The 22,234-nt window shown below is 56.4% G+C and overlaps 2 protein-coding genes and 1 long non-coding RNA gene across 3 annotated transcripts in view; 1 reads left to right on the top strand and 2 right to left on the bottom strand.

Moving 5' to 3' along the window:
- The window catches only part of TRIM56 (tripartite motif containing 56), a 4,871-nt gene extending 1,741 nt beyond the window's left edge, over positions 1-3,130 (bottom strand). The window contains 3 exon segments of the mRNA XM_014069904.2: positions 7-642; positions 645-2,113; positions 2,635-3,130. Coding sequence (XP_013925379.2) covers positions 7-642; positions 645-2,076 — 2,068 coding nt within the window. The 5' untranslated portion in view covers positions 2,077-2,113; positions 2,635-3,130.
- Positions 3,131-4,112: 982 nt separating this feature from the next.
- On the top strand, positions 4,113-4,733 carry LOC148046962 (uncharacterized). The gene is made up of 2 exons (XR_015696295.1): positions 4,113-4,386; positions 4,530-4,733. It is a non-coding gene; the product is annotated as an uncharacterized LOC148046962 (long non-coding RNA).
- Positions 4,734-7,741: 3,008 nt separating this feature from the next.
- LOC148046961 (mucin-17-like) lies at positions 7,742-19,327 on the bottom strand. The gene is made up of 11 exons (XM_087714348.1): positions 18,942-19,327; positions 17,688-17,813; positions 14,626-14,744; positions 13,994-14,052; positions 13,674-13,807; positions 12,874-12,933; positions 12,281-12,458; positions 11,574-11,744; positions 8,935-9,047; positions 8,675-8,769; positions 7,742-8,345 (listed from the first exon to the last, which is right to left on the bottom strand). Exons 1-11 carry the CDS (start codon positions 19,204-19,206, stop codon positions 8,304-8,306), a joined length of 1,362 nt encoding a protein of 453 aa, XP_087570474.1. The 5' UTR covers positions 19,207-19,327; the 3' UTR covers positions 7,742-8,303.
- Positions 19,328-22,234: the final 2,907 nt, after the last annotated feature.

The following is a 22,234-nucleotide window of genomic DNA, read 5'->3' as shown; positions in this document are numbered from 1 at the left end:
ACTTGCCCTGGTACTTGATCTTAAAGACGTGGACGGTGCCGTTGGTGAGAGCGGCCACAAAATGCCCGTCCCCGGCAATGGTGACCATGCGTGGCTTGAAGATGTTGTTCTCTGTTGTGAGAAAGGACCCCAGGTCCTCCCCGGCCTCCGAAAAGGCCACGACCTTGTTCAGCTCCCGAAGCACCACGTAGATGATCCCGGGGGCGTCAGCGCAGACGCTGCCCGGCTGAGACTCCTTCAACTGCTCTTCCTGGTATTCGGTCACCAGGTCCCCCTTCCTGCCGAGCAGCACCACACTACGCCGGTACCAGTCGGATGCCACGAATCCCTCTTTCCACCTGCCCAGGAATACCAGGGATCGGTCGTGGGAGCCCTCCGGCACAATCCTCTCCAGGAGCTGCCCTTTCATGTTGAAGACCTCCAGATGTCCTGCCACGGACACCACCACGCAGTTCCCGTCACAGGTGGTGACCGCGTGGCTGGCCTGCCCCCCCTTGAGAGCCTTTTGCCACACAATCCCCCCCGTTTCATTTAAGACGTAGAGCTGAGACGCAGCGGTGAAGACCACCTTGTTGCCCACGGCAGCTACGCTGAATGGGGCCACGTCGCCCGGCACCGGGATCGTGCCCTTGAACTCCCCTGCACAGAGAAGCGCTTCAACTTCTTGTTCTGCTCGTCGGCCAGCAGGATTTCTCCGGAGCCGAACGGGCACAAGCCCGTGATTTGTGGCTGCTTCTTGTCCATCGGGACTTTTACCCAGAAGCTGCAGAAAAAGACGGGCTTGGGGGTCAGGCGGGGGACCTCTGGTCCGTTGGGGGAAGGAGGCCCACCGGATTCCAGCAGCCCAGAGCTTCCCCCACTGGGAGCCTGTCCCTGCCTGCAGGCCTCCCCCACTTCTGCTCCCTGGGGCGGCTTCTGCTTTGCCTTCTTCTTGGCCACTTGGGCGTAGCCCTCTGGGGCGGCTGCCGTGGGCTTCTCGTGGAACTCCAGGTGGAAGAGGTTGCAGCCGCAGAGGAGGTTCGGCTGGATGCGGAGCTTGGGGACCTGCACGGCGAGGGCCTCCCAAGAGAAGCCCTGCAGCTGCCTCAGCCTCTCCGAGATCATCTGCTCCAAGGAGACGATCTCCTCCTCTTGGCCCAGGCTCAGCACCTTCTGGGCGAAGGCCACCGTGCTGGAGGCCACCTGCTCCTGGAAGCCCAGCTCAGAGAGCAGCAACCGAGAGGCCGCCTTCCGCTCCTCCAGGTAGCTGGAGAGTTGGGCCAGGACCTGTCCCTTGTGGCTGAGCAGCTGTTCCACGGCCTTGGCGCACGTCTGCTCCACCACGCTACGGATGTTCGTGTTCCACACCTCCATCTCCTTTATCTCCTCCTCCAGGCTGGCCTTTCCCCGGGCGATGAGCTGGACCTTCTCCGCCACCCCAGCCAAGAGGCCCGTGATGACGGGACGGCGGGCTTTGGCGGCCTCCGACAGGGACAGGCACGGGTGCTCCAGGTGATGGCCCAGGCGGCACTCCCGGCAGAGGGCAGCAGCGCAGGGAATGCAGAAATACTGCAGGTTTTCGCCCTTGTGCTCTTTGCAGCGTGCGGCCTGGCGCTTCCGGATCTCCTCGTTGTACTTCCCAGAGTGGTAAGCCTCCATGTCCACCACGAGGTGTTTGTGGGTAAGCCGGGAGCAACGGTGCCCACTGGCACAGGCCTGACACAGGTGGTCGGCACAATCGATGCAGTGAGACACGGCGACAGAGCTGGCATCTTGCCCAATGAGCGGGCAGAGGCTGCAGGTGGCCCTGGCCTTCTCGACCGGAGGCACCAAGTCCAGGAGGCCATTGATGAAGAAGTTGGTCTTCAAACCTTCAATGCCGGCCGGGAGAGGCACCGGCTCGCGGCATTCAGGGCACCGCAGCTCCCGCTTCGACCCACCCTGCAGCTTCTTCAGACAGTCCTGGCAGTAGCTGTGGAGGCAGGGTAAGATTTTGGGCTGGCAATAGTGCCCCAGGCAAATGTTGCAAGTCAGGAAGCTGCCGGCAAGGGTCTCCCAGAGGGAGGATGCGTCGGCAGCCATCTGGGCCCCTTCCATTCAGGGAAGCAGGGATGAAGGCCGCCCTGGGCCGCACCTGGAAGGGAAGGAGGGAGTGGTGGAACCACACCAAGCAGATACCCCCACCCCCCACCCCCCGGCCTGCTCTGGTGGGGCCATAAGGCAGAAGGGCCAGCCTGGGAGAGGGAGCCGACAGTCAGGAGCTGCGACCACCAAGGAAAGCCAGGGGGCAGGGAAGCCCCTTTGCCCTCCCAGGGAACCAGCTCTTCTGGCAAGTGGAGGCTGACTCAGGGAAGCCCCTTCCCCTTCAGGAACTCCCAGCAGTGGCACCTGCCCCCAATGCTTCCCCCATCCACAGAACAACAGAGTGGGAAGGGACGCTGGGCGTCTATGGATCCAGCCCCCTGCTCCAGCAGGAGGCCCTAAACCAAGGGGGTCCCATGGGCAGAGAGGCGGCTTCTCTGCCGGGCACCTTGGCCAGCGGCCTCAGGGGGCCTCCGGGTCTCCAAAGTTGCCGCCTCCCCTGCGGTGGAAGACTAAGAGCCGTCCAGGGCTGCCAGGTGGGCTGGGGGTGGGGGGGGCTCCTCCTCTCCTCACCTGGTGGAGAAACCCGGGGAGCTGCCGCTGTCACCGGCGTGGACTTTGTGGCCAGGCGCTGCTGGGTGGAAGCAGAAACGAAAGCAAGAGAAGCTTCCCCGGGGACGCGTGGAAAAGGCGGAAGGGAAGGGCGCCCACGGCCCGGAGTGTTTGTTTATGGGTCTTGTTTATTGGTCTTGAATGCCGCCCACTCCCGAAGGACTCCGGGCGGCTTACAATAAACAAGGGAAGGGGATAAATACACAAGACAACACCTTAAAATACGCAACATTCACAGTTTCCGAGGGGAAACTGGATATTTCGAGAGCCCCCCCTCCCCCCCCGCCTGCTGGAGCAACCAGGACTTAACGGCTTAAAGGCCGGGAGGGTCGTGAGGGTCCGGATCTCCACCGGGGGGGGGGGGAGGTCGTTCCAGAGGGCCGGAGCTGCGACAGAGAAGGCTCTTCCCCCGGGGAGTCGCCAGCCGACATCGGCTGGCAGATGGGATCCGGAGGAGACCTAAAGTGGGGCCGCTCCTCCCCTCTCCCCCTCTCCCCCCGGGTTGCCCAGAGTCTTCCCCAGCCCATCCGGCTCCCAGCTTCCCCCGCAGCCGCCTTGCCTCCCGTGGCCTTTCCTGACAGCCCAGCCAGGAGGGGGGCTCGGGGGCTGCTCGGGGGGGGCGTCTTCCAGAGGAGGGTCCCCTGCGAGGGAGCCCTGGGACGCCCGGGGGGGGGCTGCTTGCCTTGAGGAGGGGGGGCGCTTTGGGGCCATAAGAAAAGCCCAGCAGCCCCTCTGGAAAGGCTGGCAGACCCTCCCCAAGGGCTCCCCCGTCCCATCCACTCCGGCTTTTACACTGACCCGGGCTCTTTGCCCTGCCAGAGCCTGGCCCATCGGGTGGGGGGGGTGTGTGTGGGGCGGAGATGCAGGCGGGGCCCCTGGGCTCGTCCTCGGGGGGCTTCCTCCCTAACCCCGCTTTCCCCCTGGGCTTGCGGTGTGGCTCGAGTGCTGCTGGGGACCCGCGGTTGCCCTGGAATAAAAGGGGCGAGTCCGAAAAGGGCCCCCGGGCTCCCCGGGCGAGATTGCCGCCTCCTCCTCCTCTGCAGCCACCCAGGGGTTAACCTGTATGCGGGGCGGGGCGGCAGGAGGGGAGCCGGAGTCCTCACTTCCTGGCGGGGGGGGGGGCTTTTGACTCAGTCGTCCCTTCTGAGGGCAGCGGTGGCGGGGTGGGGGCGGAGGGCGCTGGGCTCCCGCTTCCCACCGCTGGCCCTGAGATCAGCAGCGCTTGGGGGTGGGTGGGTGGGTGGGGAACCGGGAGGCCGGGCGTCCACGGAGGGCAGGATGGGCAGAGGGGGCAGGAAGCTGAGCCGGAGGGGGGGGGGCGTCCCTCCCTCTGGTAGCCCTGGGCAGTGGCTGCTGTGGCTGAATGCCCAGCTGGCAGGTCTGAAGACGAGGACCACCCACTATCCAAACGGGCAAAGGAGGAGGAGGGGGGAGGAGGGAGGGGGAAACGGAGACGCAAGAACTCTCTAACTTTCCCGGCCTGCCTGACAAAAAAAAAACTACAGGGAAAACGTGCAAAAAAATGTCTTTGGGGGCTACTGAATGATATTATTTTTTTCTTGCATCAGAAAGTGCTTTTTCAAATACAACATTTTTCCACTCAACCTGCCCCCCCCTGTGGCCCCCTGTCCGGACGGACCAATGCCAGGAGAATGGGGGCGCATCCCGCAGCCTTCTGCTTCTGGGGGGCCCTGCTCCTGATCAGCACTGCAAGTAAGGATTTGGGGAAGAGGGGATGGTTGATGGTTCTCCAGAGGAACTCCAGGGGTGGGTGGGTCGCTGCTGCCCCCTGCCCTGAAGAAGAGCCGCTCTGGGGACTGGCTGAGGGGCTTCTTGTGTGCCCCTCTTATTCCTAGGCTGCATCAGGGAGGCCAGCTTCTCCCGCTGGCCCTGGAGGAGGACAGGCTCAAAGCCCAGCTGCCCGCAAGGATGGAGAGGAAGAGAAATGAGGAGCTTCCCCTTTTCTGTTCCAGACAGAAACCCAATATTTTTACTGTTGCCTTTGTTACATTTGTGTTGTATTTGTGCTGATAAATAAATAAAGATAAATTATTATACAATTGTATCACAGCGGCCAGTTGTTTCGCCGGATTTGGCATTGGTTTCTAGTCAGGCCCCACCCAGGGGCCTTGGATGCCGTATCGTATTTTCGTAATATGCGTGCAGATCCAAGCAGTGCGGCTTTTTGCATTTGACTGATGGTGATTTTGTCAATTTTTAACTGTTTTAAATGTAATTCCAGTGCTTTTGGAATAGCACCCAGTGTGCCAATTACCACTGGAATTACCACTGCTGGTTTGTGCCATAGTCGTTGAATTTCGATTTTTAAGTCCTGGTATCTTGCGATTTTTTCATGTTCCTTCTCGGCGACCCTGCTATCACCTGGTATTGCGATGTCTATGATTGTGACCTTGTTTTTCTCAACCAGTGTGATGTCTGGTGTATTACGCGCCAGTATTTTGTCGGTTTGTATACGGAAATCCCACAAGATCTTGACCATCTGATTTTCGGTGACTTTTTCAGGCTGATGTTCCCACCAGTTTGTTGCTGTTTTAATATTATAATTTTTGCACAAATTCCAATGGATCATTTGTGCTACTGAATTGTGCCGCAATTTATAATCAGTCTGCGCGATTTTTTTACAGCAGCTGAGTATGTGATCAACAGTTTCATCAGCTTCTTTGCAAAGTCTGCATTTGGCATCATCAGAGGATTTTTCGATTTTGGCCTTAATGGCATTTGTGCGGATAGCTTGTTCTTGCGCAGCCAGGATTAGTGACTCTGTTTCTTTCTTTAATGTACCTGTTGTTAACCATAACCAGTGCTCTTGCACTGAATGATGAAAATTGCCAGAGTTTCTATTCCTGTTAATTATGTTTTGTAGTTTTCTGAAGAGGAAGAAAAAGCTCTGAAAGAGCCAATAATTCAGAGGTTTGAAGAAGAAGGAAGCCCTTATTATTCTAGTGCACGGAACGTAGAGATGAAGGTGACAGCTTGTCTTTATATGTGTAACAGTTTAAAGATAATTTTTAAGACTGGCTGGAAAAGGAAGCCAGACAGCCAGCTGGCTAGTCTAAGCCAAAAACTTGGTCAATATTCCATCACTCAGGCTGGGGGGTGAAAACCTACGCCCCTCAAACAGGGCTCGCAACTTGGGGTCCTCCTGGATCCACAGCTGACTTTAGAACACCATTTGTCGGCTATGACCAGGGGGGCATTTGCCCAGGTTCGCCTGGTGCACCAGTTGCGTCCCTACCTGGATCGGGAGGCCCTCACTACAGTCACTCACGTCCTCGTGACCTCTGGACTGGACTACTGCAATGCGCTCTACATGGGGCAGCCCTTGAAGAGTATTCGGAGACTTCAACTCATCCAGAACGCAGCCGTGCGAGCGATTGTGGGTGCACCTCGGTACACCCACATCACCTCCTCGAGCTGAACTGGTTACCGATCAGTCTCCGGATACGCTTCAAGGTGTTAGTCGTAACTTATAAAGCCCTTCATGGTATTGGATCTGGGTACTTGAGAGACCGCCTGCTGCCAATTACCTCCCACAGACCCATTAGATCTCACAGGGTTGGCCTCCTCCGGGTGCCATCTACCAGCCAATGCCACCTGGCTACTACCCGGGGGAGGGACTTCTCTGTGGCAGCTCCGGCCCTCTGGAATGAACTCCCCGCAGGGATTCGGACCCTCACCTCTCTCCGGGCCTTCCGAAAAGCCGTCAAAACCTGGCTTTGCCGGCAGGCCTGGGGGTGATGAGTTCCCTCCCCTCTCGACATGTATGGTTGTGCGACTGTTGTTTACTTTTATTATTTGTATTTTGTTTTTTATGTTCCCCCTTTTTTTCCCCCTTTGAATTGTTTGCCGCCCTGAGTCCTCCCGGAGAAGGGCGGCATACAAATAATAAAATACCAATACCAATACCAATACTTTCGATACCATCCATCATGATATCCTATTGCGGCGACTCGGGGGATTGGGAGTGCGGGGCACCGTTTTGTGATGGTTTTCCTCCTACCTCTCAGATCGATCGCAGTTCGTGTTGACTGGAGGGCAGAGATCGACCCCGAGGCGCCTCACTTGTGGGGTGCCCCAGGGGTCGGTTCTCTCACCCCTCCTGTTCAACATATATATGAAACCGCTGGGCGAGATCATCCGTAATTTTGGGGTACAGTATCATCAATACGCTGATGATACCCAACTTTTCATCTCTACCCCAAACCACCCAAAGGATGCCCTCGACGTGATGTCCCGGTGCCTGGAGGCTGTGCGGATCTGTGGGGACGAACAGGCTCAAGCTCAACCCCTCCAAGACTGAGTGGCTGTGGATTTGTGCATCACGTACCATCTTTGATGATAGGGGGAGAAACTTTAGCCCCCTCAGGGAGGGCCCGCAATCTGGGAGTCCTCCTGGATACGCGGCTGAGTTTAGAAGAACACCTGACGGCCGTGACCAGGGGGGGCCTTTTACCAGGTTTGCCTGATACGTCAGTTGCGGCCCTTTCTGGATCAGGATGCCCTGTGCACAGTCACTCATGCACTCATCCTTTCTCCCCTGGACTACTGCAATGCTCTCTCCATGGGGCTGCCCTTGAAAAGCACTCGGAGGCTCCAGCTGATCCAGAATGCGGTCGTGCGGGTTGTCATGGGGGTATCTAGGTGCTCCCATGTTACACCCCTTTGAGGCAGTCTGCATTGGTTGCTGGTTGAATCCGGGTGCGATTCAAGGTGTTAATTATGACCTTTAAAGCGCTCCAGGGCTTAGGCCCAGGGTACTTGCGAGACGGCCTACTGCCACCGGTAGCCTCCCACCACTTTGGGAGAACCAGCTGTTAAGTTTCTGAGCCGTTTGGTGAACTGGTTGTGAGAATAAATCATTAGGGCAGAAAACCGGTTGTTAAATTGTTTGAATCCCACCACTGTAGCCCTTGTTTGCCAAAGAGGAATCTCCGTGCAGAGGTTCGTAGTCCAACCCCCCCCCCCGCAATGCTCAGCACCAGTTGCTGCCCCAAGAAGAGGCGGGTTGCCCCCCCCCTCCTGCCCCCAAGAAATACAGACGAGGCTGTTGGGTTAACTGCTTTTATTGCCCACAAAGGCGGGCAAAGTGCTGCTCTCGGAGCTGGTGGAAGGCCGGAGGGGGCAGGGGGAGGTCATGGCACAGCACTGAGCCGAAGATGCACCCCCTCCACCCAAAGGGCTCCACGCCTGGGGCGAGCCTGTCGGTGCCCACCAAACTCCAGGGCCAAGACGACCCTCCCCCTTCGTCATCAACCCCGTAGCACATTCGCGGGACTTGCACGGCCTTGGGGGGTCTTTCAGGGATGTGCTCGGGGTCCCCGTCCCTGCCTGCAGAGACAGCGTGTGAGTCACGGGCAAGGGGGCGGCACAGGCAGCAGCCTCTGGCCCACGGGGGTCCTGTACAACTCAGAGGGTGGGTGTGGGGTGCCGCCAGTAGAAGCCCCCCATGTGCACTTCGGCCTCCGGGTGCAGCGGAAGTCCTTGAGTCCCACGAAGGCTCCTTCTCCTCCCACGGCCTCAGGAGCTGCTCCAAGGCGCCCCAGCCCCCAGCGCAGGGGTGAGCAGCCCATCATGGCTGCTTTGGTCCAACCGGGGCTTCCGAGGCGTCTTCAGAGCCGGGTTATGGTTATCTGGGGCCGAGCGATCTGTGTCTGCAGAAGGAGGGCCAAAGGCAAAGGGAGGATCAGGAGGGCAAGCCAACTCCCCCAGCCCCAGGGACATGGGGGGCCCAGAGAAGCCCTGTAGGAGCCCTGCCTAATGGCCCTGGGGTCTGCAGCCCCCCCCCCATGTGGGATGGGGGCAGCCGGCCCTCCCCCTACCCCCCTCTATGAACGGTCCTTACTGGTATCCACTGCTGCCCCATACGCCCCCCCCCCCCAGGTGCCTTGTTCTCGGTTCCCTGGGAAGGCTCCTCCTCCTCCTCACCCCTAACCCTCCCTCCCTCCCTCCCATCCACCCAGAGGCCCCTCCCCCTTCAGACCTGGAGGGAGGTGTCCACTTGGTCGAGCCGAGGCCGGAAGCTGCCGTGGGTGGGCGTGGGGCGGGCGTCCTCCCTGCTGGTGCCGGCAGAGGGGGCTGCAGGGAGAGAGCGGAGAGGCCCCAGTGAGGCCAAGGTCCTTCCACCCGAGAGCCCTCCACTGTGGGGCCCATCCTTTCCCTTCTCAGGTGGCCAGGAGCACCTGGGCAGCCTCGGGAGGATGCTGGGGTCCCCCTTCCAGAGGGGCTCCTGGGAGGACCTACCTGGCCGCTGTTCCTGGGCGGGGGGGCTCCGTGGGGAGACGTCCTGAGGCCCGGCCACCCAGTCCGAATCGTTCCTGTAGCCTTTCTCCTCACTGGGGTTTGAATACAGCCGCCTGGGGAGAGAAGGCGAGGCCGTCAGGGAGACCCAACTCTGACTCCGGACTGAGCCTGCTCCCCCAGCAGGAAAGAGGGGCTCCCCCCTCCCCACAGCCGCCAAGAGGAGGGAATCCATGCCCTGCCTCTGCGGCTGCACCATTTGAACTCGGAACCCCAAACGCAGCCCAGCCTGCCACCTGGTGAGGACTTCCCCTGACCCCTTTGGGTGCTTGGCAGTGCCAGGGCTGGGAGCTGCAGCTGGGCCCCGCTCTCCTCTATCCCGATTGCGTGGGGGGGCCCGGGCAGCTGCTCCCAGCCTGGCCCTGGGCGAGCCGCCTCCGGGGCCGTCCACAGCCTTCCCTGCAAGCGGTGCTGGGTGCAGTAGTGCCGGCCCTCCTGGCAGGGCTGCTCCCTTTCAAGGCCCACTCCAGCTCAGCTTGCTCCGGAAACGTCTTCGGGACAAGCCCCTCTGGGTCAGTGGAGGCCGCTGGAGGCCTCTGGCCCTTTTCAGCCTCTCAGGACTGGTCGGGAAACCAGGCGACCGGAAGCTCTGGTCCCACCTTAGGTGTAAAAACTGGCGGAGGGCTGTCGGCTGGCCCCTCCCTCCAAGACCACCCACGCCCCCCCTTGGGAAAAAGAGGCGAGTCCTGGCAGGCCAGTCGTGGGAAGGATGCCCCCTTTGCCGGAGCAGCTGTTGGTTCACTTTTCCAGAAGACGCCTGGATAAGCACATCGCCCCAGGACACCCGCGAGCGGGAGGAGGCAGTAGACACCATGGGCCCCCCCGTCCAAAAAGCCCCCCCCAAGTGACCACCAGGTTACAGTGACCGGCAAGACCGACCCGTAAGCAAGCTAACCAAAGAACTGAACTGCTAGCAGACGGTTCCGTAGCAGCCAAAACATCTTGGCCAAAAGGGGTGGCCCAGCGTGGGTGGAAGGGGACAAAACTCCACGTCCCGGAGTCCCTACGCACCCAAATCCCCCAGAGGAGCCCCTGAAGTCCTGAACACCTGAAGGCACAAAGGCAATTCTGGCATCAAGAAAGACGTGGACAGTTGTGTCCAAAGTTGCCCCCTCTGCGCCACCATGAACAAGCGGCCAGGAAAAAACCCCCTGGGCTGCTGCAACCGGTGGCAGAGACGGGGAGGCCGTGGGAGGGAACGGCAGAGTCCGAGGGGTGCCGCCTGCTTTTCTGCAGCCTTTCCCTTTTGTAAAGTGCTTGGAGCTGCTCCACACTCAAAACCAGGGCTGAGTAGAGGCCTCTCTCAGGTTTCACAGAGGGAACCTTTGGGCCAGTTTCACACCCGCCGCCTGACCTTCTAGTTGTTTGCTCTTTCTGCTGTTTGGGCCGCAGTTTTAAGCAGTTGGCAAATCGCCCCGTTGCCTCGAGGAACCTGCCCAGAACAAACACGCCACCCGCACACCAGGCCCCCCCCTCCCCTTATCACCAGGTGGGCAGGGAGGAGAGCTTCCCGAGCTCCGACCAGGAAATGCCCCTCCGGGCCTGGCCTTCAGCGTACCTTGGAGGAAGCTAACTACCTTGACCCCTTCCAGTCTGGCTTCAGGCCCGGTTACAGCACTGAAACCGCTTTGGTCGCATTGACCGATGATCTCTGGAGAGCAATCAGGCTGGGGGGGCAAAATTTATCCCCCTCAGATAGGGTCCGCAACTTGGGAGTCCTCCTGGATCCACAGCTGAGTTTTGACCACCACTTGTCGGCTGTGACCAGGGGGGCATTTGCCCAGGTTCGCCTGGTGCGCCAGTTGCGGCCCTACCTGAACCGGGAGGCTCTCACGACAGTCACTCGAGCCCTTGTGATCTCTAAGCTGGAATACTGCAATGTGCTCTACATGGGGCTGCCCTTGAAGAGCATCTGGCGACTTCAGCTAGTTCAGAACGCGGCCGCGCGAGTGATCATGGGCGCACCGCGGTTCGTCCATATAACACCAATCCTCCGTGAGCTGCGCTGGCTACCTGTTGATCGTCGGGTGCACTTCAAGGTCTTACTTACCACCTATAAAGCGCTCCATGGTAGTGGATCTGACTATTTGAGAGACCGCCTCCCGCCAATTACCTCCCTGCGTCCCATCAGATCGCACAGAGTAGGCCTCCTCCGAATTCCATCCGCCAGTCAGTGCCGACTGGCGACTACGCGGAGGAGAGCCTTCTCAGTTGCTGCTCCGACACTATGGAACAATCTCCCCGTGGAGATTCGTACCCTCACCACCGTCCAGGCCTTCCGCACAGCCCTCAAGATCTGGCTATCCCGTCAGGCCTGGGGATAGGATTACTCTCACCCCGCCCGAATGTTGAGTGAATGTTGTGTTTTTATGGATAATTTTCTTTTATTCACGATTTTTTCTTTTTAAGTCTTGTCTTGCACTCCCTTCCCCTCATTGTTGTAAGCCGCCCTGAGTCCCCTCAGGGAAAAGGGCGGCATATAAATCCTCAATAAAATCCTAAAAATCCTAAAAAATCCTGGCCAGGGACATGAGCCAACTTCGGTGCCAGCAGCCCAGAGGGGGGGAGCCTCGCCAACGTACCTGTGGTCTTTCCTTCGACGGCTGCGCTGCCAGCAGAGGAGGGCGGCCAGGAGGAGGAGGAGCAGCAGCAGGACCGCCAGGCCCAGGGCCACCCCCACGGCCACTCCCACCTTGCTGATGCTCTGGTCACAGTGGCGGCCGGTGTACCAGTAGGCGTCCGACTGCTGGCAGCTGGAAGAGAAGGGCAGAAGAGTCCCAGGGCTGCCGGGCAGGTGCCGGCGGGAGGGAGGGGGGGCGGCCTTTCCCTAACTGGGAGGTTTTAGTCCTATCTCCATCGCCTTTCAGACTCTAAATGAAAACGGGGCCCTGGGAAGGGGGCCCGTGCCTGGCCATGAGACCAAGAGGAGGGAAAGCACCAGGTGCCAGGAAGAGGCCGGGGCCAAGGAATGCCCTCCGCGGCTGCTTTGGTCCCGGATGCTCAGAGCGGTCACTCCAGATCCTTCAAGGCCTTGTGGGCGGCTCTGTTTCCCCCTCCCACAACCAGCCCACCTGCCAGGCCCCTCCGCTCCCAGGGCCAGGCGGGGTCTGGAGTCCACTCTGCTGGCCCGGGAGCCCCTCCTCCGCCGTCCCTTGGGCTGAAGGGGGGGGGGCTCCGAACATCATGCTGGGGCTTCCAAAGGAAGCTCCCAGGGTTGGGCCAGTGATTGAGTGGAGGGCCCCACCTGCCTCTGACCTGCCCCCCCTCCCACCCCCCCGACTCCACTCACTAGCAGTTCGGCCCGTCTGTCTGGATGTAGCAGTTTCCGTTGTCACAGCGGAAGGGATCCGGGTGGGAAAAGCTGCAGTTGGAGACGCACTCGAGCTGGTTGCTGATGTTTCGGGCCACGTAGAACGCCTGCAGCTCCCGCTTGACCAGAGAGTCATTCCGGCAGGTTTCGGATAAGTCTAGCAGGCAGGAGAAGAGGAGCTGAGTCAGCCAAGGAGCCCTGCACGCCCACCGCAGCCCCCCGGGACCCCCAGAGGCCCAACCAGGCTCTGCCGCTGTTTTTGGCAGAAAGGCCACGTGGCCCCTCCCCCACCCCTGGCACGGGCTCCGTGTCCGCCTCGGCCCTTGCCGGCTTCCTTCACCCACCTGCGGGCAAAATGCGCCCCCTGGGCCCTCCAGCAGGAGGGCCTGCCTCCTCTCCCTGCAGATGCTTCTCCCTCCGTGCCTAAGGAGGCTACCTCTGCAGCAGGCCTCACCCTTGCCATGCTCCCCCCCTCCCTCTCCCTCCCTCCCTCCCTCTCTCTCACTCTCTCTCTCCCTCCCTCCCTCTCTCTCCCTCAGTCTCTCTCTCTGACTGCAGGCACCCACTCTCACCTTGAGCACTGACAGGCACTTTCGTCACGTTGGTGTCACTCTGGTTGAAACATATCATATCTGAAAGAGATCCAGTTATCACACGATTAAAAGCTCCAGTTGCCGTTGGAAAACAGGCTCTTCCAAGGGCCCCAATCCAGGCAAAGGGCCCGGAGGAGAGCTGGACAGGGGAAGCCCTTCCGGAAAGGGGCTTTTCCCAGATCTATCTATCTGTCTATCTATCTGTCTGTCTGTCTGTCTGTCCGTCCATCCATCCATCCATCCATCCATCCATCCATCCATCCATCCATCCATCCATCCATCCATCCATCCATCCATCCATCCATCATCTCTCTCTGTATCATTAGCTATCCATCTATTTATCTCCGTCTGTCTGTCTATTTCTCTAGCCATCTATTTATCTCCGTCTGTCTGTCTGCCTCAACCAGCCCCCAGGAACTCCTTCCCCTCCCCTCCCCTCCAGTGGGGATTCCCTCCCCTGCCTTGCCCCTGGGGCCAGCTTGGGGGGGGGAAGGGCCCCCTCATCCTCAATCTCCCCCCTGCCCCTCTGCTGCCCCTTTTTCCCCGGGTTTCCCAGCCTTCATCTTGTTCTCCTATCTCAGGGTTGGGGGAGGTCAGACTCCTTGACCACGCACCCGTCCTTGCTGGCATGCCGTCCCTTCCCCCCCCTCCCAGGAGCTAGGCCAGGGCCTCTTGGCCAGGAACTGGCTGCCTGCTGGCCAGCTGGCCCAGAGGGAGCCCCTCCACCCCCAGGGCTGCTGCGGTGGGACTGAGCCAACCGAGAGTCCCCCCCCCCTCACCTTTGCCCTTGGGGGAACAATCTTGGCTGCCCAGCTCAGTCTGGACTTTGGCCACGGCTTCATCGTAGGAGGCATTGAATTTGGAGAAAGGCACCTGCAGGACCACCTGGTGGTCCACGTTGATGCTGCCCGCGCTGGTGGGAAGAGAAGAGGAGGAAAAGGCTGCTTCACCGGGTGCCGAGCCCTGCCCAGGGGCACCAGGACTGTGGGCACTGGGCCACCCACAGAGCCCGGGTTGGGGGGAGGTTGCCTGCTGGCTTGGGGGGAACAACAGGTGGAGGTGGGCAACCTGGTCCCAACCTGGTTCCCACGTAGCTCACCTCAGGCGAATCACAACTACTCTCTGGAATCCAGAAACGTTGGCATAGAAAAACCTCATCTGGAAAGAGGGAGAGAGAGAGGAGGAAGTTAAAGAAATTGATGGGACCTCATCATAATGAAAGTATCTCTGAGGACGAGCAGTGAGATGGCTGCCCACCCCAACTGCCCCTCTCACCCCAGACCTGTGTGGGGTGGGGGTGGGGAGGCTGTAAGCAGGCCTCGGTCCTTCCGGTGCTCCCCCTAAGAGGCTACAGGCAGACGTCCAGGCCTCCACCCCAGAGACGGAGCCCCTAGAGCCCGGTCAGCAGCCGGGCCGAATGAGAACAAGGCCTTCCAGAACCCGCCTGCCAGCCTCCAACCTTCCTTGAGCCTCAAAGGCAGATCTGGGGCTCTGGTCAATAGCCAGGAGAGGTCAAAGGGCTTCAGGGGGCAGCCGGCTGCCTCTCCCAGCCCACCCTCGGCCGGGCAGAGGGGAGCCAGGACACCCGGCAGGGACCTCTGAGCCCCTCATCCACCCTCACCCCGCTCCCACCCCCGGCTGCCCCTGGCTCTCAGCTCCTGGGATGGGGCCAGCGGAGCCCTGGCGGATGGGCAGAGGGTCTCCTCACGTCCCCCCAGCCACCCTCTTCACCTGCTGCTCAAATTGGGTGGCAAACTTCTGGAACACATGAGAGCCACGAACAGCCATCTCTTCGTGAAACTTGGCATTGATCACTTTGACGAAGACGTTGATTGTAGCCACGATCGTCCCTGCCGGAAAGCAGAGGGGAGTGAAAACCTCCAGGTGCCTCCAGGCCCCCCGGCCTCTCCTCCCAGGCCCCTCCCCTCTTCTGGCCCCTGGCCACTCCCCCCAACAGCGGTCATCAAGTGGGCTTATTCACATCCAATAATAATTTAATAACAATATTACATTCTTATATTATCACAATAATATTATTTATGGGCCCTCCGACTCCCCCAAAGCCCGGTCCAGAGTCGAAATATTTGCTCAGTCATGGAAGCAGAAACCCAGCAAACGCCCTGGGGCCCTGGGGCCCTGGGTGCTCCCCTCCGGCCAATACGCCCGTGAAGGCAATGTTCCCGTCAACACCCTTGTACCTTCCCTGCCCAAACGCCCTTGGACAACAGCGAGTTCCTGGCCACGGCTGGGAGGGGTCCCTTCCCTGAGAAGGCAGGGCCAGCCGCCTTCTCCTCCTCAGCTCCCTCCTCCTCCGGGTGGGAACTCCTGCCTTCAATTGCTCCTGGAAACCTACAGAATTGGGCCGCAGCCCTGAACCCCGCTAGCCCCGGGACCCTCCCTTCCGGACCACCAGGTGGGCTTCTCAAGCAGGCCCTTGTACAGGCGAGTCCAGGCGAGTGGGCTGAAGGCCTCCCTATCCAGAGCTGGCAAGGGACCTTCCCCTTCCAGAGGGAGCCTGGGAAGACCCCTCGCGGGCAGTGCCATCTCCTGGAGAGAAACCGTGGACCTGCCTGACCGAGAGCGGCAATGGACCAACCGCACCATCTTGGTTGGCTCCTCCTCCAGCTCCCACCCGGACCCTGAAGGCTGAGCTCGGGAGCTTCCCTCTCACCACAGGACAGGCCAGCAGGGTCCTTGGCCCTCCCTGAGCTGGGTGGCCTTTCGGCAGACGTTTCACAGCCCAACTAAATAAGGTCACGAATGCAGCCATCATTGATGAATGTCATCTGGCATTGATGATGTTCCCTAGCTGGGTCATGAAACGTCTGCAAGAAAACCCACCAAGCTCAGAGAGCACCAAGGAGACACACACACACACACACATACACACACACACACACACACACACACAGTTCAATCCTAAAGGTTCTCTTCTGCAACAGAGGACTGTTGTGGGTTTCTGACGTGTGTGTGTGTGTGTTTGGTGAGCAGGTGCTCCACATTTGTGGTGGAAAAATAAATAAAGGATCCATAAGAGTATTTTAAAAAAGCACCGGTGACTAAGCATTTAAATTATTATCTGCCTTTAGTAAGTATCATGATTCTACTCTAGGTTTCCCAATATGTTGCATACATCTTTTTATTTCTAAGTACAAATATACAGCTTTATATATATTTTTTAATAAGATGGGCCGGGAGAGGCAATAAAAAAAGATGTGTAAAAGGAGGAGAAGGTTCAAACGAAGGGAAAAAGGAAGGAGCAGCCGAGGCGCCTATTTCAGTCACTTCCTTGTGTGTGTTTTTCTCTCTTTTGTTTGCCTTCTTGGGTTTCGTTTACTTTTTCCCTCCTCGTTTCTTCTTAATCCAGCCTTTTAAATGTATCATTAAAACAGAGTATTTAATCCCTTTCTTCTACTACTCTCCTAAGGTCATAATTTATGAGGACAAAGGACTGTTGGTGGCATAAGAGCATAAATCCACAGTACCGTACAGAACATCTTTCTAACACCATAAAGTAATTTTTTGGTGCCCCTCCTCCGGCTTAATAAATCTACACTTCTTGATAGAATAATGTTTCACGTTTTTGGCATTTCCTCCGGATCACATTTGCATCTTTACATCTTGGTCTTTTGGACAACACTTAAACAGACTTGGAGGTAGCAAGCCAAAACACAGCTGTGGCCCAGGAGCAGAGGGGCCAAAATCACCTTCTCCTTCCAATGTAAAGACCCATCTTTTAAAAAAAAATTCTCTGGGGAATCCAGTAGTCTGTGTTTTTTCTTCACTGAAATCTTTTTTTTTTTTAATTGTATGCCACTGAGAATCATACTTTTTATAGAAACTCTTGAAATAAATAAATCCTTAGCTGAATTTGTTTGATGAAAAACTGTGGGTTAATTTTCTGAAGAATTATTAGTATTAGCTACGGATTAACGTATATTTCTCCAACTCTCCCTTACTCGGTCCTTGCCAATAAATCTCACTGAGGGTCTTTCCCAGATCTGGCCAGAAAGACCACCTTTCCATACCGCCAGACCCTTGGCCAATGTTTATAAATGCAGCTGATGCCGGACGGAAGGTAACATTGTGATCTATGAGTCAGCCGGGCCTTGGACAAGGACGCTCTCTCGCTTGCAAAGACAGCAGCAGGATCTCCCCCAGCCCTCAGAGTCACAGGCCTCCCTTGGAGGAGGCTGGAACGAACAGCCGAGGCCACGGGTGTCAAACTCCTCCACGTGATGTCACCTGACGTATCGCCATGTTTCTTGCCTTTGCAGAGCCGGGGTGGGCGTGGCCTGCGCGTGGATGCATCCAGCCTGCAGGCCGCCAGCACGAGAGTCATGGTAGCCTCAGGCATTTTGGCGCGTTTGATAAGATACGTAAATACAGCCGAATCACTCAAAATACGCCTTCTGCTACTCAATAAGATAGTAATTGAACACACAGGACTAAAAAATCATCATCAGGATCACCAAAATAAGTTCCGATAGGTCTGTTTTTATCTTAATTGTACGCTCCTATAGATGTTAACCACCCAAAGTTTGGGGTTCCTGGCAGGATACACATATATAAAGAGGCAAATAAATAATTATCCGACTTATTTCATGGGCTCCCTGACAGCAACAAAGACAGCTGCCTTCTGCCAAAGCCGCTGTGGGTGGCATGAGGAAAGGGAAAGGCCAGAGCCCTTCAGAGGCAGAGGGCCCCCAGCTGGGCCACCAATTCCACAGGAAACTCAACACCCATCATCCTCTTCATGGAAGTCATCGGGAGGAGCACAAGAGGGAACTCACCCACAACGACTTCATTCCTTGCTTCCCTGCAGAATGGCTCAATGTAAGGCGACGGACAGTCACAGCGATCCCCAATAGGAACCCCTCCGTTCAAACATTTGGGGGGAAGAATTTCAGTTGTAGAGGCTTCTCAAAAAGAAGAAGACAAAATTAGTCAAAACAAAGGAGAGAAATGTCTAGAAACCATTTAAAACACTATGCATTAAGAGTTTCTGAAACAAAATATATAAAAACGGAGTTCTTGGTGCTCTTCCAGAGGGGGTGTTTTCTTGCAGACGTCTCATTACAAAACTAGGTAACACCATCAGTGCCAGTAGGGAGTGGGAACACAAAGTCTCCCCCATCTAAGAACAAATGGATGATCAGAAAGTTCTGAATTGCGTCATCGTGCCAACTAAGGAAATGTTGACATACACAGGTAGACAAAGGAAACTATCAGAACCTCTTCCCAAGCCAGAGAGATCACCTGGCTTCGGCAAGGAGCCACTGGTGCTCCCTCATACTGGGATCCATGCAGGGGGGGAGGTTCCCTAACCGGTTTACTACCGGTTCTCTGAGAGGGCATTTTGCTCGTGTGCTGCTCACGTCACTCGCACGGATGACCACTGCGCTTTGCTGCACATGCACAGTTGACTGAAAACTGTTCTGTGTGTGAACAGAAACATGCTGGCGACGGCAGACGAGACCGGGGAACCAGTTCAGAGCATGGCAGGCCTGGGTTGCTACCAGTTCCAGCGACCCAGGCCGCCATATCATTGCCGGTTCGGCCGAACCCATCCGAACTGGTAGGACCCCACCAGAGGATTTCAAACAGACAAATATAAAAAAGTAAATTAGGTGACCTCTCTGACAGAGATGAAAGGGGGCACAAAAGGGCAGAACTGGCCCAGCTCCCCAAACTGGGGGAAAGATTTTGAACTGATAATAATTTATGTGGAAGGAGCTGAAGGGAGAAAAGGAGAACTAGAGACCACCAGAATTTGAGTAGATGAAGTGTATGAACAAAGTAATATAGAAAAATCACGGGAAGCATTAGCACAACTTTATAAAGCCTTCCGAAGGGCACATCTGCAATATTAAATCCAGTTTTGGTCACCACAATGCAAAAATGATGTTCAGACTTTGGGAAAAAGTTCAAAGAAGAGCAATTAAGTTGATTAAAGGCCGGTGGAGAAAAACATATAAAAATAGTTGGAGGAATTAAATTTGGCTAGATCGAAGAAAAGACGTTTTAACAATATTATAAGATTTCACCTGTACTCAGAGTGGTAGATTGCAACGTTCCCGTCTGGAATTTCCTTGTGGTAAATGAAGGGGAATGGGATGAAACGTGGGTAGGCCTTGGGTGCGGAATAGTAATCGAAGGAGGACCCGTGGACTCTGGTGTCCCATTGGAGACCGCTTGAGAGCTAGGCGATATTGAGGAAGATGTGGACATTGTAGTTGTCTTCTGGGTTTCAGCAGGAGAAGTGCTAGAGGCACTGGATGTCATAGGAAGTGAAGTCTCCTGGCTGTGCATTGGGCTCCGAGGGGACGAGACAGATAAGGTTGTGGGAGAAGACAACACTGTGCTTTGTGTCTCTTCTGAGGTAGGAGCTTTTGAAGAAGTTGTACCGTGTGACAGTGTAGATATTCCCTCTGTGGTTGGAGGACTGGTTGTAGTTCTGCCAATTGTGCTTCTTGACTCGTGACTTTCGGAGATCGAAAAGGTGGAGGAATGGCTGCTCTCAGGATTTGCAGTGCTGGAAGAGGGGCCAGGGTGCACAGTACTAGCTGTCTCAACACTTGAACTCAACAAGGTGGATTGCTGTGTTACCTTCTGGGATGTGCTTGTTATGGAAGAAAGGGAAGGGGATGAAACGTGGGTAGTGCTTGGAGGCTCAGTAGTCGGAGAAGAGGGACCCGTGGGCCCTGGTGTCCCATTGGAGACCGCTTGAGAGCTAGGAGAAACTGAGGAAGATGTGGACACTGTAGTTGTCTCCCGGGTTTCAGCAGGAGAAGTGCTAGAGGCACTGGATGTCATAAGAAGTGAAGTCTCCTGGCTCTGCCTTGTGCTCCGAGGAGACGAGACAGATAAGGTTGTGGGAGAAGACAACACTGTGCTTTGTGTCTCTTCTGAGGTAGGGGCTTTTGAAGAAGTTGTACCGTGTGACAGTGTAGATATTCCCTCTGTGGTTGGAGGACTGGTTGTAGTTCTGCCAATTGTGCTTCTTGACTCGTGACTTTCGGAGATCGAAAAGGTGGAGGAATGGCTGCTCTCAGGATTTGCAGTGCTGGAAGAGGGGCCAGGGTGCACAGTACTAGCTGTCTCAACACTTGAACTCAACAAGGTGGATTGCTGTGTTACCTTCTGGGATGTGCTTGTTATGGAAGAAAGGGAAGGGGATGAAACGTGGGTAGTGCTTGGAGGCTCAGTAGTGGGAGAAGAGGGACCCGTGGGCCCTGGTGTCCCATTGGAGAGCGCTTGAGAGCTAGGAGAAACTGAGGAAGATGTGGACACTGTAGTTGTCTTCCGGGTTTCAGCAGGAGAAGTGCTAGAGGCACTGGATGTCATAAGAAGTGAAGTCTCCTGGCTCTGCCTTGTGCTCCGAGGAGACGAGACAGATAAGGTTGTGGGAGAAGACAACACTGTGCTTTGTGTCTCTTCTGAGGTAGGGGCTTTTGAAGAAGTTGTACCGTGTGACAGTGTAGATATTCCCTCTGTGGTTGGAGGACTGGTTGTAGTTCTGCCAATTGTGCTTCTTGACTCGTGACTTTCGGAGATCGAAAAGGTGGAGGAATGGCTGCTCTCAGGATTTGCAGTGCTGGAAGAGGGGCCAGGGTGCACAGTACTAGCTGTCTCAACACTTGAACTCAACAAGGTGGATTGCTGTGTTACCTTCTGGGATGTGCTTGTTATGGAAGAAAGGGAAGGGGATGAAAGGTGGGTAGTGCTTGGAGGCTCAGTAGTCGGAGAAGAGGGACCCGTGGGCCCTGGTGTCCCATTGGAGAGCGCTTGAGAGCTAGGAGAAACTGAGGAAGATGTGGACACTGTAGTTGTCTTCCGGGTTTCAGCAGGAGAAGTGCTAGAGGCACTGGATGTCATAAGAAGTGAAGTCTCCTGGCTCTGCCTTGTGCTCCGAGGAGACGAGACAGATAAGGTTGTGGGAGAAGACAACACTGTGCTTTGTGTCTCTTCTGAGGTAGGGGCTTTTGAAGAAGTTGTACCGTGTGACAGTGTAGATATTCCCTCTGTGGTTGGAGGACTGGTTGTAGTTCTGCCAATTGTGCTTCTTGACTCGTGACTTTCGGAGATCGAAAAGGTGGAGGAATGGCTGCTCTCAGGATTTGCAGTGCTGGAAGAGGGGCCAGGGTGCACAGTACTAGCTGTCTCAACACTTGAACTCAACAAGGTGGATTGCTGTGTTACCTTCTGGGATGTGCTTGTTATGGAAGAAAGGGAAGGGGATGAAACGTGGGTAGTGCTTGGAGGCTCAGTAGTTGGAGAAGAGGGACCCGTGGGCCCTGGTGTCCCATTGGAGACCGCTTGAGAGCTAGGAGAAACTGAGGAAGATGTGGATACTGTAGTTGTCTTCTGGGTTTCAGCAGGAGAAGTGCTAGAGGCACTGGATGTCATAGGAAGTGAAGTCTCCTGGCTGTGCATTGGGCTCCGAGGGGACGAGACAGATAAGGTTGTGGGAGAAGACAACACTGTGCTTTGTGTCTCTTCTGAGGTAGGGGCTTTTGAAGAAGTTGTACCGTGTGACAGTGTAGATATTCCCTCTGTGGTTGGAGGACTGGTTGTAGTTCTGCCAATTGTGCTTCTTGACTCGTGACTTTCGGAGATCGAAAAGGTGGAGGAATGGCTGCTCTCAGGATTTGCAGTGCTGGAAGAGGGGCCAGGGTGCACAGTACTAGCTGTCTCAACACTTGAACTCAACAAGGTGGATTGCTGTGTTACCTTCTGGGATGTGCTTGTTATGGAAGAAAGGGAAGGGGATGAAACGTGCGTAGTGCTTGGAGGCTCAGTAGTCGGAGAAGAGGGACCCGTGGGCCCTGGTGTCCCATTGGAGACCGCTTGAGAGCTAGGAGAAACTGAGGAAGATGTGGACACTGTAGTTGTCTTCCGGGTTTCAGCAGGAGAAGTGCTAGAGGCACTGGATGTCATAAGAAGTGAAGTCTCCTGGCTCTGCCTTGTGCTCCGAGGAGACGAGACAGATAAGGTTGTGGGAGAAGACAACACTGTGCTTTGTGTCTCTTCTGAGGTAGGGGCTTTTGAAGAAGTTGTACCGTGTGACAGTGTAGATATTCCCTCTGTGGTTGGAGGACTGGTTGTAGTTCTGCCAATTGTGCTTCTTGACTCGTGACTTTCGGAGATCGAAAAGGTGGAGGAATGGCTGCTCTCAGGATTTGCAGTGCTGGAAGAGGGGCCAGGGTGCACAGTACTAGCTGTCTCAACACTTGAACTCAACAAGGTGGATTGCTGTGTTACCTTCTGGGATGTGCTTGTTATGGAAGAAAGGGAAGGGGATGAAACGTGGGTAGTGCTTGGAGGCTCAGTAGTGGGA

The sequence above is a fragment of the Thamnophis sirtalis genome, unplaced genomic scaffold (assembly GCF_051295495.1).
Source record: "Thamnophis sirtalis isolate CommonGarterSnake01/CBP01778 unplaced genomic scaffold, rThaSir2_p1.2 scaffold_4, whole genome shotgun sequence".
In the NCBI taxonomy this organism is placed as follows: Eukaryota; Metazoa; Chordata; class Lepidosauria; order Squamata; family Natricidae; genus Thamnophis; species Thamnophis sirtalis.
This window is presented reverse-complemented; position numbering and strand designations above follow the sequence as displayed.